Raw genomic sequence first — 17,520 nt, 5'->3', positions numbered from 1 at the left:
TTCGTTATTAAATTGTTTTTAGAACCTTGTGTGTGATTTCTCTTTAACAGTTCTGCTTCCTGAGGTGACGACATCTCCAAAAGGAAATCCTGAAACCCTTTTATCCCTAGCCCCAGGCCCAGGCTGTGGCGGTGGGCTTCCGGAACAAAGTTTGGAGAGTGGATCCGTGCCTGGGCCCCTCCCAGGTAGTCCTGAGCCAACCAGGAGGTGGGGCGGGGTAACAGGGTGAATCGTACATTTTCTCCTGAAAAATCTTAGAGCTCGTGGAAGGGGGGAGCTCAGCCAGGATTGGGGGGCGGGGGAGGGCTGCCCCCTGGGCAGCCAGCTCTCTTTTTGCCAGGCGTTCGTACATAGGCTAAACCCAGGTCGCTTTTTCCTCCGGCCTGCGCGCTCCAGTTGCCACGTGCTCGAGACGCGCCCACACAGCAGAGAAACAAAGACAACCAAGCGATGGGGCTGCCAGCAGCCGCCTCGACATTTAATAAATGAAATTCCATTGCTGGGGTTCGACCGGTTGAACGGGAGGCCACCGCTGGTGGGCTGTGCGCCCTGTTTGAGCGGCTGGATACTCTTCTTGTTGCCTGGACTGGGGTCCCCAAGCCCATAGACTGCCTTCTCCGTGCGGGTGCAGCACCGGACCGCAGGTGGTGTTCCAACCCCTCACCCCCAACCCTCGAGGTATCCTTGCTTACAGAAACCCCGCCAGCCAGCTTCCTTCAGGGGAGGGAGCCCTGAAGAATTTTTTTTTTAAGTTATGATTATAAAAATATCCCGTGGATCGCTATTTCAAACAAACTTGTCAATCTGGGCTGCAGCGAAAGGCGATGGAGACAGCTTTGCATGTATTTCGGGTGGTGTGACTCATGAGCATTACTTTGTCTCCCCCAGGAAAGCAGCGTGTCCACCCACAAGTCACTGCTGCTCTGCCACCGCTGGGATAAAATCGACCAACTCCAGCATCCCTGCCCAAGGATCCCCCCACCCTTCACTCGGGTTACTGAGCAGGATTCCCTGCCGCGTGGGACCTCTCCCTTAATCGTGTCACCATGGACCTGACCCCCAGGCCTGGTCCTGGGCACCCCTGCCCCTTCCCCACAACAGTGCGCTGGCCTTTTGCTGCTGCCGGGATGGGGGCTGGGTGCACGCGAGTCACACGTGTTTGGGGGAGCATGCTCAGTGCACGGGTGAAACCACGTGCAGCCTCGCCTCTGCCCCCCCACCCCCACCCCTCGCCACCAACCTTGCCAATTCGCTTGAAGTTCAGGAATAAAGGCTGCCACAAAAATAAGTCCCTGTATATTATACACACACACCCTGGACACATACACCTCTGGTGGCCCAGAAACACTTTAAATGTATACAAGACAGATGACAAGTGGATATAACTGCACAGTGGTCACTCTGGAGGTCTTTAAAAACCGCCCAGATTCTTTCCTCTGGAGGCAAGCGTTGAGGAAGGATAAATGTACTCTTAGCCGGGAGGTAGGGAGTATACTGCATGACCTCTTCGGCACTTGGGCGTCCATATTGTTGGCGGTGTGCATAATCAGCAAGAGTGTGACCACAAACACACCTGGACACACAGATGTGGATACATGGGAGACCAGGACGCAAACCTCACCGCAACCAGAGATAGGCGGGTACCCCAAACCACAGGCCCTTGACAGGAGGGAAAGCTTGGGCCTCCAGCTCCTTACTCTTGTCCCTGATTCCCAGGGGCCACTGTCCTAGGACCCGAGCGCCGGGCCACCCTCCCATCTCGAAAGTGAAGGGTATATAGGGCTGACTCACACTGCCTCCGGGCCAGGGGAACCCCGGAGCAGGGGCCAGGGCCGCAGGGAAGACTGCCCGCTCGAGCCAGGCGGCGGCCGCTGTCCCTTTAAGCACCCCCGCCCCCTCCCGCCCGTGCTCCCGTCTTCCTTTCTCCGGGAGGCGCGGCCAGCAGGGCCGGTCGGCGGGGCGGGTGTGCGGGCTGCCCCTCCCCCGGTGGGCAGGGCCTGCGCCGCTTCCTGCAGGAGCGGCCGGGAGCCGCGCAAGGGGCGGAGAGAGCGAGCGGCGAGTGGCGGCGGGGCAGCGCGGGGCGGCGCGGGGCGGAGGGCGCCCGAGGGCGAGCGGGCAGGCGGGCAGGCGGGCACGGCGGGTTCCGGGCCAGCCCAGGGGGCGGTCGGTGGGCCGGGCGCGCGGAGCCTACCCGGGGCCTTGCCGGAGCCGGGCCGGGCAGCAGGGGCCGCCGCCGCCGCCCGGGCTCGCCGCCCGCGCCCCCCACGCTGGCCCAGAGGGCTGCGGCCGCGTCGCCGCTGAGGATGTCCCGGAAGGGGCCGCGAGCGGAGGTGTGTGCGGACTGCAGCGCCCCGGGTAAGCAGGGCCTGGCCGGGGGCGGGACCGCGCACCGAGGCCGCCGCCGGGCGGGCGCCGGGGCCTGGCGGGAGCGTCGTGCGGGGCGGGAGGGCGGGGTGGGGCTGGGGGCTGCGGCCTCCGGCCTCGGCCCCCGCCCGGGTCACTGCGGAGCCGCGTCCTTGGCGGGAGGGACGGGCTGGGGGGCCCCTGTTTCCTCTCGTCCGCGGACAAGCGAGGAAGGACATTCTCGGCGCCGCCTCCCACCCCTCAGTCAGAGGGAGGCAGGCAGCTAGCTGCCCCCCGCCCCCATCTCAATATCCAAACGGAAGCGCCAGCCTGGGGTGGCCGGAGGGCTGTGGTGGAGGCCGGCAGGGTTTAGGACGCGGGGGCGAGTGTGGTTTTGTGTCATCTCAGTGCCACCCCCGCGTCTTGCACCTGCTGCTCGCATGGTCTGCTGGCCTGCTGGGGTGGCGGAGGGCAAGGGGCAGAGAGCTGGGCAGATGGGCCGGGGGGAGGGGGGAGCTTGGATACTGTTTCCTCGGGAGCAGATGAGGGGGTTGCTACTCCTAGAACTCCCTGCCCCTGGCTCCCAAGGCTGGGGCTCCTTGCAGGGCCTGGTGGGTACAGGGCTTGTATGAGCCTGGGTATCTTCCTCTGAGACATTCCCAGGCCACCTGGTAACTGGGAGCAACTAGACTCGGCTTTTCCTGTGCCCCAGTAAGGCCTGCTTGGGAAGGTGAGCCTCGTATTGCCTCAGCTTGGATATAGACCCTTCCTGGTCCCCTAACCCAGTCTGGCCAGAAATGGGGTAGTGAGCAATGTTAAGGGGTGTTCAGATTCCCAGGGATTCCACTGGCTTCCTGATCTGCCTCTTGGCTGTAATTACCGTGGTGTTTCCCTTCCAAGCAGAGTCAGCTCCAGGCTGATGTGAAACCCCCTGACCTGCTGAGGAAGTGAGGAGCAGTGATCCAAGAAGTTGCTCCCTTCTGATGTGGGAGGACACTGCCAGTGATGGGGCTTAGCAGCTGGCCTAGGGAAGGAAGCCCTGGCCCTTGTCCATCCTCTCTTTAGAAAAGGAACTATCTCCCTGGGCAGGCTCAGGGGATCTGTGAACTCTAGGACAACTGTGGGCACATTGAATGTGAGAGTGTGGGTTGCTGTTTTGTTGGCCCATAACTTCCAGCCATTCTTTGGACAGGCCCAGGACCCCAACAGGTTGAGATTCACAGATGCTCTGGTGACTCTGATGGCTCCAGGCTAGAGTGTTCGGGAACTGTGGGTGCCTGGCAAAGATGGCACTCCATGGGTGGTTATGAACCAGAGGCCTCCTCTCGGGGCATGCCACGATCTAGAGGGCTCTGAAGAGGCTGTCTAGGGATATGTGTCCTCACCCCTAATTAGCTGGAAACTATGATCCCCTTGCCCCAACCGCAGGTAGGTCTAGGGATGGAAGGGCTAAGAGGAGAGCTTACCTTTCATATGTCTGTCCTAGGCTGTTCTGCACTTCTGCTGGGCAGATGTAGCATGCATAGCAGACACCCTTTCAGGGGAGCCTGGATTTTAGTGTTGCCTTTGTTTCCAGCTTAATCTGTGACCCATGGCAAGACTTTTCTCACTCTGGGCCACAGTTTTCTCAACTGTAAGGCAGAGAGTTGGAATAGAAATGATTTTTGAGGAACATCCCATGTGCAAATCTGTGGTCCTGATTCTGGTTTTGAGGGACATAGGGCAGCATCAGCAAGGCAGTTGTCCTTTCTCCATTTCATTTGCCTGTTTGGCTGAAGCCTCTGGATGCCCACTGGGCTTGGGAGGAGTGGTGTGTATCTAATGTGTTGCAGTGCCCAATACCTCTACCCAGTCCTTGTTCCACAGAGGCATTTGTGCCTTGGGTACCTCCTCTTCTCTTGATCAGAATACAGGTCACGAAGAGAGAAACAGTGAAAAGGTGAGGTGGGCAGGATGATGACAGTCTTACTCACCACCCAATCTCAGCTCCTAGCATGGTGTCTGGCACATAGCAGGCAGTCCCCAAGTGTCCGGATGCTTGTCAGGACCCCTGCTGGCTACTTGGATCTACTCCATACCCCATATCCACTAGAAGATGCATAGAGTTGTACTCTCAGTCTGGGAGCTATAGCAGCCCAGGTCAAAGGCTTGAGGGTAGCCAACTGTCTGGTGCCCATACCCAGAGCAACCCCCTGGTGTGTGCCTCCTACGCAGAGGAGGAGGCTTCTCTCACTGTAATAGGAACCCTTTAGCCCCAGCCCTGGGAGTAGGGTCATGGCTTTTTTGTAGTTAGTTAATTTGGGAGGTCATAGAGGTAAAAGGTGAGATGCAGCCTGACCCCAAAGGCCCTTGTCCTCCCTCTGCTCCTGGCCAGGGCACGCAGAGGATAAGTGTGAGTATGTTGTGAAGCAGTTGGACATGCTGTGGCTACTGGTCAGACATCATCTGTGTCCCTGCCTGCCTTGGGAGTTCAAGAGATGGGCAGGGGCCAAGGAACCTGGAGAATGTGTTTCCCCTGCTTTCCTTTCCCTTCACTCACCCTGCCACACAGTCCTGGCCCAGCTCTCAAGGGCCTGCTCCTTACTCCATGGGCCTCCATTGTAGCCCCTGGCACAGGAGTGGAGACCTACAGGCACTGTGGATGAGCAGGGCTGGCTACCACTAGGGACATTTGGGAACCTGCAGGCTCATTTGTCTCTTTATAATGTAGATTATTGTGGAGTGGGTGAGTGATGGGCTTTTCCCCTCATTTATTGAGATATAACTTATGTATGGCAAAGGGCCTGCACCTTACTGTTTGGCCTGATGAGTTTTGTTTTTGTTTTTGAATTTATTTTTGTTACAGATGTTTCTCCTTTTTTTCCCCATTGAGTTTTTATATATGTAGATAGCTGTAACTCCAATCAAGAGGTAGAGCATTGCCATCACTCTGCAGGGTTTTCTTGTGCCTCTTCCCAGTCAGTGTCCCCCAAAGGTAACTGCTATTCTGACCTCCATCCCTATGGATTACTCTTGCCTGCTTTCAAGATGGTGGGCTTCTCCCTCTTCCCTAGCGAGGATCTGATCCCTAGCTCAGGAGAGACCGGCCTTGATAGCAAACCTACTGGCCCCAGAGGCCACTAATGGCTTTTAGTGGTGACATGAATTTACCTTTGTAGAGGCCTTTGTGAGGTTGGCACTGGTTACTATTACCCCAGGACCCCTCCTGCCACTTGCCCCCACATATCAGACTCCCGCTCTGACTGGAGGCAGGAGTCCAGGAGGAGGATTGGCAGGATACTAAGGAGGTCACCACATCCCCTAGCCCTTATGTTTCCTGTTTTTTCTGCCCCAAGTTTGGTCCAGGGAGCCTCTTTGAGACAGGGGTCCCTTTAACCTTAAACTTCAATAGCTATTTGACTTTCGAAACCCTTCCTGGCCCTTCTGTTTAGGAACTGGCCTAGGTGAGGCTTGGAGTGTCCTGCTTGGGTATGTCCACGGCCCTCTGGACATAAGGAGCAGGTAGTAGGGTGAGGGTGGGTTTCTCATCTGTGTCAATCATAACTGAGCTGGCACCAGTGTGTCCCAGACTAGGACACTGTCCTCTGCCTAACCTTCCTATTTTAGGTCACTGTGGACGTGTGGAGGAGAGGGAGAACCCCTCTCTCAGCCTAAGAGAGTGCCAAGCAAAGTCTTGGACCACATTCCCCAGATCCTGGTCTCTTGGTCACTGCCATATTCAGGGACTTCGCCCTGGATATCTGGCCAATCCTCCTAGGCCTGGCTTCTCTGGTAGGGCAGTGGGCCTGGGGTGGGGGTGGGGGTGGAAGCCTCAGAGCGGCCCATTTATGATCCCGGCCTGGGCGTCTCCCCTCTTACAGGAAACCCCACCATTTCAACAAGAGGAATTTAGGCTGCGTCATTTCCAGCTTCCTGCTTGGGCTGCCAGAGGTGGCTGGAGGGCAGACCCCTGACCCAGTGGTGCTTGGGAGTGGGGGGAGGGAGCTTTTCATACCTGAGTGCTGCACTGCTTGGGTAAAGCCAACACTAAAGTGTGCCTTAGGGCTCCCCATCTTGGCACAGATGCTGGGTTCCTTCCTCTTGGGTCCCTGGAATTAACCCCCCAAGAAGTTGTATGTTGAGCACCTTGTATATATATTCCTGTTGCTTTGTTTTTTTGGGAATCCTTAAAGAAGCCCTGACCCAAAAAGCCGAGTCCCTTCTTTTATTTCCTGTTCCCATGCTATGATGAGGTACTTGCTCTGGGCAGAGCTCATGCTGCACCCTAACTCAGAGTCTCCTCGAAATCCTCTCGGGGACTTTGTTGGAAGTCCTTTTGGGTCTGAGAATCACCTTCTGGTTGGAGAGGCTCTCATTACTCCTGAGCAGTAGGGGGCAAGGCAGAGAGCCAGCTTCCCCTCCCCAAAACAGGGCTTCCTGAGCCGGGGCGGGGGCCTGGGCAGAGCACAGTGTCCTGGGAGACAGGCTCCCTGCCCCCACTTCAGTGGCACACAATGGCTGCTTTCTCCCCCATGACCTTTCCACAGCCTGAGCTGTATACAGCTGTCTCCTCCCCCTCTCCCAAGGGGCCTGGGATGGGTGGCATCTCCCCTGCCCTTGAGAAGGACCCCAGGAGCTTCTACCCTTCTTGTTTCCAAAGTTCACTTCTCCTCAAGGAGTGGAGGATGGTTCCCAGAGCCCTTGTTCATTGGGGGCTGTCTTCTTCAGAGAAGAGGCTCGGGGACAGCAGCGGTTCTAGACATGGCATGGTCTCTGGCAGCTAAGTGCCTGGGTGTATATCCCAGCAATTCCACTCATTCGCTGTGTGACCTTGAGCAAGTGCTCTAACCCCTTTTGAGCCATTATTTCCTCACTGGTAAAGTATGGGTATAATTTCTACCTTGTTTGACCATCAAGTTGGGTTCCTTTGCTCTCTCCTTACCTTTAAGAGGGACTCCATCAGTGATGGTGACAGGAGGCTCAGGCATGAAAAGGCCTCTTGCCTGGCAGGATAAGGGCAGAATCAGGAGCTTGTGGGGGTGCAGTGGGCCAGGCAGGTGGACCAGTGGCTCCCACAGAAGTCTGGGTACAAGAGAGATGTGGCACTGACCCAGACACAGGAGGAGTGCCCAGGGATGAGTGGTGTGTAAGCATCGGGCTTGCACCCCCTAGGGGTTTCTTGCCTCCCTGGGGAAGGGCTAGGGTAGCAGCCTTATTCGCTGGGGAAAGGCTATGGGACTGGTAGTGGTGACTGCAGGATAGGAAACCATGCCCACTGAATAGGCCCTAGGGACCACACCTTCCCAGAGGGCCAAAGATGTGTAGGAAAGGGCTGGGCTGTATCAGTCACCAGCAAGCCTGTGGGGAAATCCCTCTCACTGCCTTAGCTCAGCTTCCTCGTCAGTAACCTGTTCCTACTGGTGTCCCAGCTGCTAGACCTCTGAAGGACCAAGTGAGTGAATGTGTGTGAAATACTAAGCATAGTGCTGGCCCAGAGCAGGTGCTTAGGGGGGTCTTGCCTGCTTCTGACTATGGCTGACTTGCCTCTACCCCGGCAGACCCTGGCTGGGCCTCCATCAGCAGGGGTGTGCTGGTGTGTGACGAGTGCTGCAGTGTGCACCGGAGCCTGGGACGCCACATCTCCATTGTCAAGCACCTTCGCCACAGCGCCTGGCCTCCCACACTACTGCAGGTACGGGTGCTGGCCGCCGTTCCTCCCTCCCCACAGAGTGTGCTGAGCGCAGGCACTTTTTCCTCAGACCGACACATACACCGGCCTGGATTCAGCAGCTCCCAGGGAGCAGCACCCACCTGGGGCAGGGCCTGACCCTGACCCTGACCCTTTCCACCCATCCACAGGCATCTAGCACTGGAGTCAGAGAGACCTGGGCTCTCATCTAGGTTCTGCCACTTACTAGCCTGGCCATGTAGCATTGAGCAGGTTGCTTAACCTCTCTAAGCCTTGGCATGCTGGCCATGTGACCTGAAGTTCTAAACAGAACTTCCATGAGTGGCCTGACTGGGTGGAGGCGCAGCAGTGACAGGCACACAGTAGGCCCTTTGGTACTCTGCAGCCACACTGGCTGTGGCCAGTACCCAGCACTCAGTGGGCTCTCACTTGGCATCTCCTCCCTGCAGATGGTGCACACGCTCGCCAGCAATGGGGCCAACTCCATCTGGGAGCATTCCCTGCTGGACCCTGCACAAGTGCAGAGCGGCCGGCGCAAAGCCAACCCCCAAGACAAAGTCCAGTGAGTCGGGCTGGAGGGGTGGTGGCAGGGGCTGCAAGGTCTGGGACATGGGCCCAGGAGGTGGCTGGGTAACTAGCCTCTCTCGCTCTGCTCCCCATTTCCTCCTGTGTGCCCCCATCCAGCCCCATCAAGTCAGAGTTCATCAGAGCAAAGTACCAGATGCTGGCATTTGTGCACAAGCTCCCCTGCCGGGATGACGATGGAGTCACCGCCAAAGACCTCAGCAAGGTTTGAGGGGCCCTGCAATGGACGGGTGGGCCTCGCTCCTTACCCATAACTCCCTGAAGGCAGTCAGCTCAGGCAAGAACAATGGGCGTGGTGGAATGATGAACTTGTTTGGTTAGGCTGCATGTTTGGTGGTCAAAGCCCCTCAACTCCCAGGTGGACACACAAGGCTGAAATTCTCCAGCTGCCACCCAAAAGCCAGGAATAGTTGAGGCAGTTTCTTAGCCTCTCAGAGCCTCAGTTTTCTCATCTATAAAATGGGAAAGAAAAAACAGCATCACCTTGTAATGTCTGTTCCAAGCAGAGCACACAGCATGTGGTAGATAGTGACCCCCAACAGCTATTATTTTATTCTATTTTTTTGTGGTGCGTGCCCCTAGCGGGAACCGAACCCAGGACTCTCTGATCCACAGGCCAACGCTCAACCGCTGAGCCAAACTGGCCAGGGCGCAACAGTTATTATTCATTTGTATTAACTCCTAGTGGGAAGCCCTGTGTCCTCCCTGATGACCAAACTTCAGCTGGGCCCTTGGAGCTGTAGGTGCTGCCAATTCCAGGTGCAGCTTGGAGGGTGGGGGCTCATGCACACACGTTTGTTGCACACTTCCACTCCTTCCAGCAACTGCATTCGAGTGTGCGGACAGGCAACTTGGAGACATGTCTACGCCTGCTGTCCCTGGGTGCCCAGGCCAACTTCTTCCACCCAGAGAAGGGAACCACGCCTCTGCACGTGGCTGCCAAGGCGGGACAGACACTGCAGGCTGAGCTTCTTGTAGTGTACGGGGCTGACCCTGGCTCCCCTGATGTTAATGGTCGAACACCCATTGACTATGCCAGGTGAGGGTTGGCTGAAGGGTGAGGCTTAGGTGGATGGAGGGAGTGGGCTGCTGCTGCAGGCTGAGCCGTACCCCCTCCCCACAGGCAGGCGGGGCACCATGAGCTTGCGGAAAGGCTAGTCGAGTGCCAGTATGAGCTCACTGACCGGTTGGCCTTCTATCTCTGTGGACGAAAGCCTGGTGAGCAGAGTGTGGGGCAGGCCTGGCTGGGCCAGGCAGGTGGGACCCAGACACACCTCAGCAGCAGGTGCCATGGTGACAAAGCCAGCTGGGGAACAGCGTTGCTAGGCAACTGGCTCCTGTGAAATTGCTGCAGGCTCTGGGCTGCAGCACATTGGGGTAGGGAGTGGGGGTGGGCATAACTTCCAGCCAGCTCCCAGTGCTACTGGGGGTGGCCTACCCTCCTCCTGTTCCCCAGACACGCCTGGGTGCCAAGCCCTGCTCATGGCAGTGAGGTGGGCTTCCAGCTGCTAAGGCCACTCAGCACCAGTGACTTGGCATTTTTATTTTTGTTCAGATCACAAGAATGGGCATTACATCATCCCACAGATGGCCGATAGGTGAGTGCCCACCTGATGTCTCTTCCCAGAGGCCATTAGAGGCCATGTTGGTGCCTGACCCCCAGAGCTCCCACTGCTCCAACTCCCCAGACCTTAGGGGCCTAAGACCCCTTCACATTCCCCACCCCACTCTCCTAGGGGCTGGAAGCACAAACATTTCAGTCTAGTCCTTACTCCCTAATTCTGGGCCCCAAGGGGGTAAGAAGTGTTGACTTATTAAGACATGGTCAGCATAGCCTGAGCCCCCTTCTGTCAAGAATACAGTGCTTGAGTACAAGAAGCAACCCCAGGAGTGGTGGGTCACTGAGCTCTATTCCCGGTGGCACTTACCTCACTGAAATCTTTAGTAAACCTCTGCTCTTTAGTGAAACAGGGGTGGGCTTCAGGGATCTGACTAACTTTGGGACCACTGGCTAGCCCTGTGTGGTGTGTTCATAAATTAGGCAGGGACTGGAGGGCAGGGCATGGCACAATCCAGGTGTTTCTGACTCTGAGAGGCCCCAGGTGCCCAGGCTGTGGGGGGGCCACCCTCAACCCCTCACCCAGCTGACAAGATGGATGCTGGCGCCACCTGGTGGCTGCCTCTGATGGACAAATCTTTATGCCAATCTGTGCCTTCTGGCCTGGATCTGGAGAGAGGAGTCTCCCTTCTCCAAAGGCCAGTGTGGGCGGATGGGGATTGTCAGGTCTGGGACCCTTTTATTCCTGAACCCAGACCTCTGTTCTGAAATCCCAAGACTCTCCCTTACTTCTTTGGTCTGATTCTGCCTGTGTGTGTGCCTGCGTGGCAGGGGGGTGTTGTAAACACATATGGGCATTTACTCAGTGAAATGTTAACTGAGCACCTTCGCAGTGCCAGCTGCTGTTCTTGGCACTGGGACACAGAGGTAACTCAGACATCATCCCTGCCTTTAAGGAGCTCACAGTCTAGAAAGGGAGGCAGCCTAGTCAGACAGTTGTAGTCAGTGTGGGAAGTACAGCAAGAGAGACAGAGGCATAGACGTTAGAAATGCTGTGCCAGGAACTACAAGCAGATGGTGAGACTGGAGCATATGTAAGAGGCCGGGAATCCCAGGAGCAAGACTGGACTAGAGATGGAGTGAGCGAGTGGCCAGTCCTGTGAGCCCTGACAAGAGCAGTGACCGTGACAAGAGCAGTGACCGTCCCAAAGGCAGAGAGGTTCCAAGCATGGGGGCTGTGTGGAGCCAGCTCTGCTGCTTACTAGCTGTGTGACTTCAGGCAGTCTACTTAACCTCTCTGAGCCCAGTTATCTTTTCAGGAAATGAGGGCAACACTACTTACCTTTCTGGGCTGTTGTGAGGACTAAATATGCATATGCATGCAGAGCATTTATCATATTTTTAAAATGAACTTTTTGTTGAAGTATGCCATACATATCTGCTATTATTGAGATGTTTTTACGGCCCGGGGTAGTGCAGCCAGATGGGTCAAAAAGATCACCCTGGGTGCTAGGTAGGAAAAAGTTTTGTAAGGGCAAGACTGGGAAGGGGAAGATGAATTAAGAAACTATAGCAAAAGCCCAGGAAAGAGGAAATGATGGCAGAACTGGGAAAAGTCAGGCAACGGCTTGAGGGTGAGGGAGGTTTCAGGTGACTCCTAGGAGGTGACGTTGGTGCTGGGTGAGTGGGTCACCAAGAGTAGGAATGAGCTGGCCAGGAGCAGGTTGGGGTAGAAGAAGAGTTCAGTTTTGTGCCCTCTGAGTCTGGTGTGTGCACAGAGATGGGTCTGAGCTTGGCGTGGGAAGGCCTGTGCTGCCCTGCTGCTGGGTAATTGCTGCCTCTGTCCTGTTCTTCCCTCTGCTGCCTTCCTCTGGACTTAGATCTCGGCAAAAGTGCATGTCTCAGAGGTATCTGGTGTCTGCCATGGGAGCAGGCTCTGGAGGTTGGGTGGGGCAGGGTGGCGCTTGGTGTGCGGCATCTGAGGTCTTGTCTCCCTGGGATCCTTGCATGTTTGGGAGGTCATTGGCAAGGGCCTGGCCACCTCTCATGTCTGGCCTTTCCCTTCTTCCCCATTCTCGTCTCCCTCCTTGTCCACAGCCTGGATCTGTCCGAGTTGGCCAAAGCTGCCAAGAAGAAGCTGCAGGCGGTGAGTTTGCTCAGACAGGCCCCTGATACTTGGAGCTGCTCCCATTTCTAACACCACCACCCTGTCCCTATGACTGCTCCCCCTTCCTCCGACCTGGTGCCCTATTCCAAGTCTTTGACCTACTCTCACCTTGGAGCTTGGCAGACAGACCCCCTACGCCAGTTTCTAGTTTTGAGACTGTGGCGGCTGAGTGGCATAAAGGACACCAGCTGTTTCCCACATTTTATGACATTTGGTGAGTTGGGGACTAGTTGATCTGACAAAGCCTGTGCCCCTCTCTCTGCCTCCAGCTCAGCAACCGGCTTTTTGAGGAACTTGCCATGGATGTGTATGATGAGGTGGATCGAAGAGAAAATGACGCTGGTGAGCTGGTGCATTGAAGGCTGTGGGCAGATGGCACAGAGCACCAACCTGCTAGGGAAGGGCTAGGACCTGGAGTGGCTCCTGGGTACTTTTGGTCTGCTCAGCAGGCCTGCATATAAGCCTCTGCCAGCTGTGAGCCCGCCTGGGCAGCTTCCCCAGCTGGGCAGAGTATGCTAAGCTGGAGGCAGCCAGCCTGCTCCTCCCACCCCCCCAACCCCCTACTGGGGCTCATCTTTGCTCTAGCTACCTCCCACTTTGGCTGTCTCCCCAGTCCTGCCCCACCCTACCCCCCATCACTCCTTCCTGGCCAGTGCCAGATTCCAGCCCAAACTCTGCTGGGCCTGGCGTGAGGGAGTCGCCTTATTCTGTGTGTCAGTCCTCAGCTGGCCTTGCCTAGTGCCTGTCTGAAGACCACTCCTGTTTCGATCACCAAGCTCTGTGGGCATGGGGAGGAGCTAGGAAGGCTGTGTTAAGCGCTCCCCCCGCTACCCGTGGGCCTGGCCACCCTGGACAATCTGCTCCCTGCTCCTCCCCCACAGTGTGGCTGGCTACCCAAAACCACAGCACCCTGGTGACAGAGCGCAGCGCTGTGCCCTTCCTGCCTGTTAACCCTGAATACTCAGCCACACGGAATCAGGTGAGGAGGCTTGGTGGGGGGCCTGGGGCTGCTTCCTCCCTTTCTGGGGTCACCAGCTCTGTAGGCCCTGCCCTTCCTCTTCGGCTGTTGTCTGGGATGGGGCCTGGGCCTGTTCTTGTGCTTCTCCACCCCTTACCAAGGCCTCCCTCCAGGCCTGGCTGGCACTGGGATTTGGGAGTGGGGAAGAGGCTGTTCTTTTGAACACTTGGTGAGCAGCTTCTGGGGGGTGGATTCCAGCCTCTTCCTGAGAGCGCCCCTAGGCACCCTGAATTTATGCCATCCCTCACCCCTGCCCTGGCCAAGTGAGCTGGGCTGAGATATTTTAGCTGTAGTTAAAGCAGATAGCAGGGGCCCCGTCATGCCAGCCTGGCCCGTTCTGCCTCCCAGGGGCGACAGAAGTTGGCCCGCTTTAATGCCCGAGAGTTTGCCACCTTGATCATCGACATTCTCAGCGAGGCCAAGCGGAGACAGCAGGGCAAGAGTCTGAGCAGCCCCACAGGTGGGAAGGGTGAGGGTAGAGGTGGAGGTGGGGGCACTGTTCCAGGATATTCTGTGTCATGGCTCCCTTCCGGGGGTAGCATGATAGATGGGCTCTGTGGCTGAGCCCTGAGTGACAGGCCTGTGCCCTCAGACAACCTCGAGCTGTCTGTGCGGAGCCAGAGTGACCTCGACGACCAACACGACTACGACAGTGTGGCCTCGGACGAGGACACTGACCAGGAGCCCCTTCGCAGTGCCGGAGCCACGAGGAACAACCGTGCTCGGGTCTGAGCTCAGCCCCTTCCTGGTCCCTCTCTGGGCCTCCATCAAGGCCCAGCTCTACCCTCTTGTAGCCCAGGGCCTGGGGGACAAGTGGGCTGGTCACATCTTGGAGAGAAGCCCTATGTCCCTGTCTTTGGTGGCCAACCGGCTTATGTCTCACCCTGCAGAGCATGGATTCCTCAGACCTCTCTGATGGGGCCGTGACGCTGCAGGAGTACCTTGAGCTGAAGAAGGCCCTGGCCACCTCTGAGGCAAAGGTGCAGCAGCTCATGAAGGTCAACAGTAGCTTGAGTGATGAGCTCCGGAGGCTGCAGAGGGAGGTGAGAATCGTGGCCTGAGTGGGAGTGGGGGCTCCCAGGGCCTCAGTGGGGAGGTGCTGCCTGGACCCGCTGGAGTTTCTGACACCGCTCCACTCTCAGATCCACAAGCTGCAGGCAGAGAACTTGCAGATTCGGCAGCCACCTGGGCCGGTGCCCACACCCCCACTCCCCAGCGAACGGGCAGAACACACATCCATGGGGCCTGGTGCCCACCGCAGGGACCGCCAGGCCTTCTCCATGTACGAACCAGGCTCTGCCCTGAAGCCCTTTGGGGGCCCACCTGGGGACGAGCTCACCACCCGGCTACAGCCTTTCCACAGCACTGTGAGTTGCCCACTCAGGGTGGTGGGGAAACAGAGGGCTAGGTCCGCCACAGAGCCCTCTGTGATAGCCACTGTGCAACCCCCAGGAGCTGGAGGACGATGCCATCTATTCAGTGCATGTCCCTGCCGGCCTTTACCGGGTAAGCAGGGTCTGGGACAAGTGGGTCCGTTTCTGCAAATAGATTCTGAGCCCCCTTGGGTGCCAGGCTTTGTGCTGGAGGCTGGGCACAAGGATGACTAGACACACACGGTTCCCACCTTCTGTGCGGGGAAGCTGGAAAATGGGTGACAGGGAGGAGGAGAGACTGACTCCAACCCTCCTGGGTTTTAGATCCGGAAGGGGGTTTCAGCCTCAGCTGTGCCCTTCACTCCCCCTTCCCCACTGCTGTCGTGCTCCCAGGAAGGAAGCCGCCACACGGTAAAGTCCCATCCCTGTGCCCAAGGGACAAGCTGAATGGGATGTGTATGTGGGAGGTTATGGGGGGCTGTGTGGGTCTATGCATGTGTACCTCACCTACTGCCCCTTCCTTGCACCCTCCAGAGCAAGCTTTCCCGCCACGGTAGCGGTGCCGACAGCGACTATGAGAACACACAAAGTGGGGACCCCTTGCTTGGGTGAGGCACCCCAGCAGAGGGAGGTCCAGTGGGCCCTGGAGTGTCTGAGGGCACAGGCAGGAGGCCTCATGGCTGGAATGTCTCTTTCTAACCCCGGGCCTCAGACTGGAAGGGAAGAGGTTTCTAGAGCTGGGCAAGGAGGAAGACTTCCACCCAGAGTTGGAGAGCCTGGATGGAGATCTGGACCCTGGGCTTCCCAGCACAGAGGACGTCATCCTGAAGACAGAGCAGGTCACCAAGAACATTCAGGAATTGTTGCGGGCTGCCCAGGAATTCAAGCATGACAGGTATGGGGGTGGGGTACAAGCTCATATGGCCTGTGGGTGTTGGTTGCAAAGGGTGAGAGGGGCCAGTGTTACACTGTCCCTGGGAACCTTCCCTGAGCGCCCCTCTAATGTATACCCCCCTCCCCCACAGCTTTGTGCCCTGTTCAGAGAAGATCCACTTGGCTGTGACTGAGATGGCCTCTCTCTTCCCAAAGGTACAGGGGCCAGAGAGGAGCAGGATTGGGAGGGCCTCGGGGTGGGACAGGTATAGAGTCTTACTGCTGCCTGGACACACCAGACCATGGTCATGGCTCATGAGTTCGAAGTCAGAGGCCGACTCCCACCTCCCTCCCTCCAGAGACCAGCTCTGGAGCCGGTGCGCAGCTCTCTGCGGCTGCTCAATGCCAGCGCCTACCGGCTGCAGAGTGAGTGCCGGAAGACAGTGCCTCCGGAGCCTGGAGCCCCTGTGGACTTCCAGCTGCTGACTCAGCAGGTGATCCAGTGCGCTTATGACATTGCCAAGGCTGCCAAGCAGCTGGTCACCATCACCACCCGAGAGAAGAAGCAGTGACCACTCTCCCTGTACCCTCACCTACACCCTGGGACCTCACTGGCCATGGGAGCTGGGCCACTCCAGACACTAATCCCCCCCCACAACAGAGCCACTGGCGCAAGTGCCCTTAGTGCTGCCACTCTCCCCTGGCAGCCAGGCGCCCTGGTGCCCGCCCCGCTCCAGCCCCCAAGGATGGGGAGGTGGGGTGGCAGGAGCTTCTGTCCCCCACATTCCATTCACCTCCCCCTGTACATAGCATCCTATCCCCTTCTAGCGTGTAGGGGCCTGTTTTGGCATCACTCCCAGCCCCTTGCCCTCCAGGGCACCCTCAGCAAAGGGTCTGGTGGGGACACTCCAGGTGGGGCGGTTCCCCTTACATGCATCCCACCCCCATGAGCCAGTTCAGCCCTTTAGGGGGCTGAGTGGGGGCATCCCCTTCCTTTGTACATAATCTCTGTGGATGTCCCCCCCCCGTAGCCACCAGCCCCCATGCTGCTCTCCTTTAATGCCAAACGGCCCCTGCCTAGGGCACAGGCCCTAACCTGTGTTCCGGGGTCCCCAGCAGCAAACACTGGAAAATTTTTTTTTTCTTTTCTCTCTTCCACCCCTTAATTTTAATGTCGTGGTAACTGAGTGTCCCTGCGTGCCTGTGTGTGAGTATGTGGGGCGGCAGTGCCGTTCCAGAGGCCTGGCCCATATGGAGTTTTGTGAGGGATGAGGGGACCAGAGCAGTAGGACCAGCATTGGGGGTTAGCCCCCCTCTCACCCATCCTGGGGCCAGGGACTGCCAGCATAACCAACTGGGGTCCTGCCCACTGCCTCCCCTCATCACTCCCACCACTCATACCCCTTCTTATAAACTTAAAATGAAAACCACTTCCTCTATCTCTCCTCCCCCTCTCTATGGAGGGGGAGTGTGCTGGCTGGGGCAGAGAACTGAGCAGCTGACCCTGGGGCTGGCTCCCCAGGGTCCCTGACTCAGCTGAGAGGCCCCTCCCTATAACCTCTGAGAGGCTAGCACCTGTGCCTGTGGTATCTGGGCACCTGGAACCTGGGCTGCAGCCTGGGAAGGCTGGAGAGGCAGATGGCAGTGCCCACCAGCTCTTCTCTCCGTCCTGCCTTTGTCCCAGAGGGCCAGGCTAGGCCTGTGTGGTGGTGGATGGGCTGACTGTCAAGATGTGTATCATGTACATTTGTATCAAAAATAAATAAGTGACCATGCGCTCTTTCTGATGCTTATAGAATTAATGAGAACAGGGCTGGGGAGGTGGAAACATGAAAGGGAGAAAGACAAATCTGTCAGGAGTATGAAGCATATGAACACATCTGCTCCAGACTCCACACAGGGAAGGGAAGCCCTCTTGCTCTTTTGGAGAAGGCG

The 17,520-nt window shown here is 57.4% G+C and overlaps 1 protein-coding gene across 2 annotated transcripts; it reads left to right on the top strand.

The window, feature by feature from the left end:
* Positions 1-2,019: 2,019 nt before the first annotated feature.
* Positions 2,020-17,360, top strand: GIT1 (GIT ArfGAP 1). Of its 2 annotated transcripts, XM_036268832.1 has the most exons (21): positions 2,020-2,355; positions 7,881-8,014; positions 8,461-8,573; positions 8,696-8,801; positions 9,418-9,635; positions 9,720-9,814; positions 10,152-10,194; positions 12,035-12,061; positions 12,252-12,300; positions 12,591-12,663; positions 13,203-13,300; positions 13,688-13,799; positions 13,932-14,065; positions 14,230-14,382; positions 14,482-14,706; positions 14,792-14,845; positions 15,037-15,123; positions 15,247-15,320; positions 15,425-15,607; positions 15,738-15,801; positions 15,945-17,360. In XM_036268832.1, exons 1-21 carry the CDS (start codon positions 2,304-2,306, stop codon positions 16,155-16,157), a joined length of 2,307 nt encoding a protein of 768 aa, XP_036124725.1. In that variant the 5' UTR covers positions 2,020-2,303; the 3' UTR covers positions 16,158-17,360. The 2 variants fall into 2 exon arrangements, with proteins under 2 accessions (XP_036124725.1, XP_036124726.1); XM_036268833.1 differs by lacking the exon at positions 12,035-12,061.
* Positions 17,361-17,520: the final 160 nt, after the last annotated feature.

The sequence above is a fragment of the Molossus molossus genome, unplaced genomic scaffold, assembly GCF_014108415.1.
Source record: "Molossus molossus isolate mMolMol1 unplaced genomic scaffold, mMolMol1.p scaffold_m16_p_19, whole genome shotgun sequence".
Classification (NCBI taxonomy): domain Eukaryota; kingdom Metazoa; phylum Chordata; class Mammalia; order Chiroptera; family Molossidae; genus Molossus; species Molossus molossus.
The sequence above is the reverse complement of the archived record's forward strand: the minus strand, read 5'-3'. Positions and strand labels throughout refer to the sequence as shown.

Excerpts from the sequence above, each read along its gene's own strand:
- GIT1 (XM_036268832.1), top strand. The coding sequence starts at position 2,304 with ATGTCCCGGAAGGGGCCGCGAGCGGAGGTGTGTGCGGACTGCAGCGCC. Across the intron at positions 2,356-7,880 it reads TGCGGACTGCAGCGCCCCGG|ACCCTGGCTGGGCCTCCATC; the intron begins GTAAGCAGGGCC and ends CTACCCCGGCAG. Across the intron at positions 12,301-12,590 it reads CCAAGAAGAAGCTGCAGGCG|CTCAGCAACCGGCTTTTTGA; the intron begins GTGAGTTTGCTC and ends CTCTGCCTCCAG.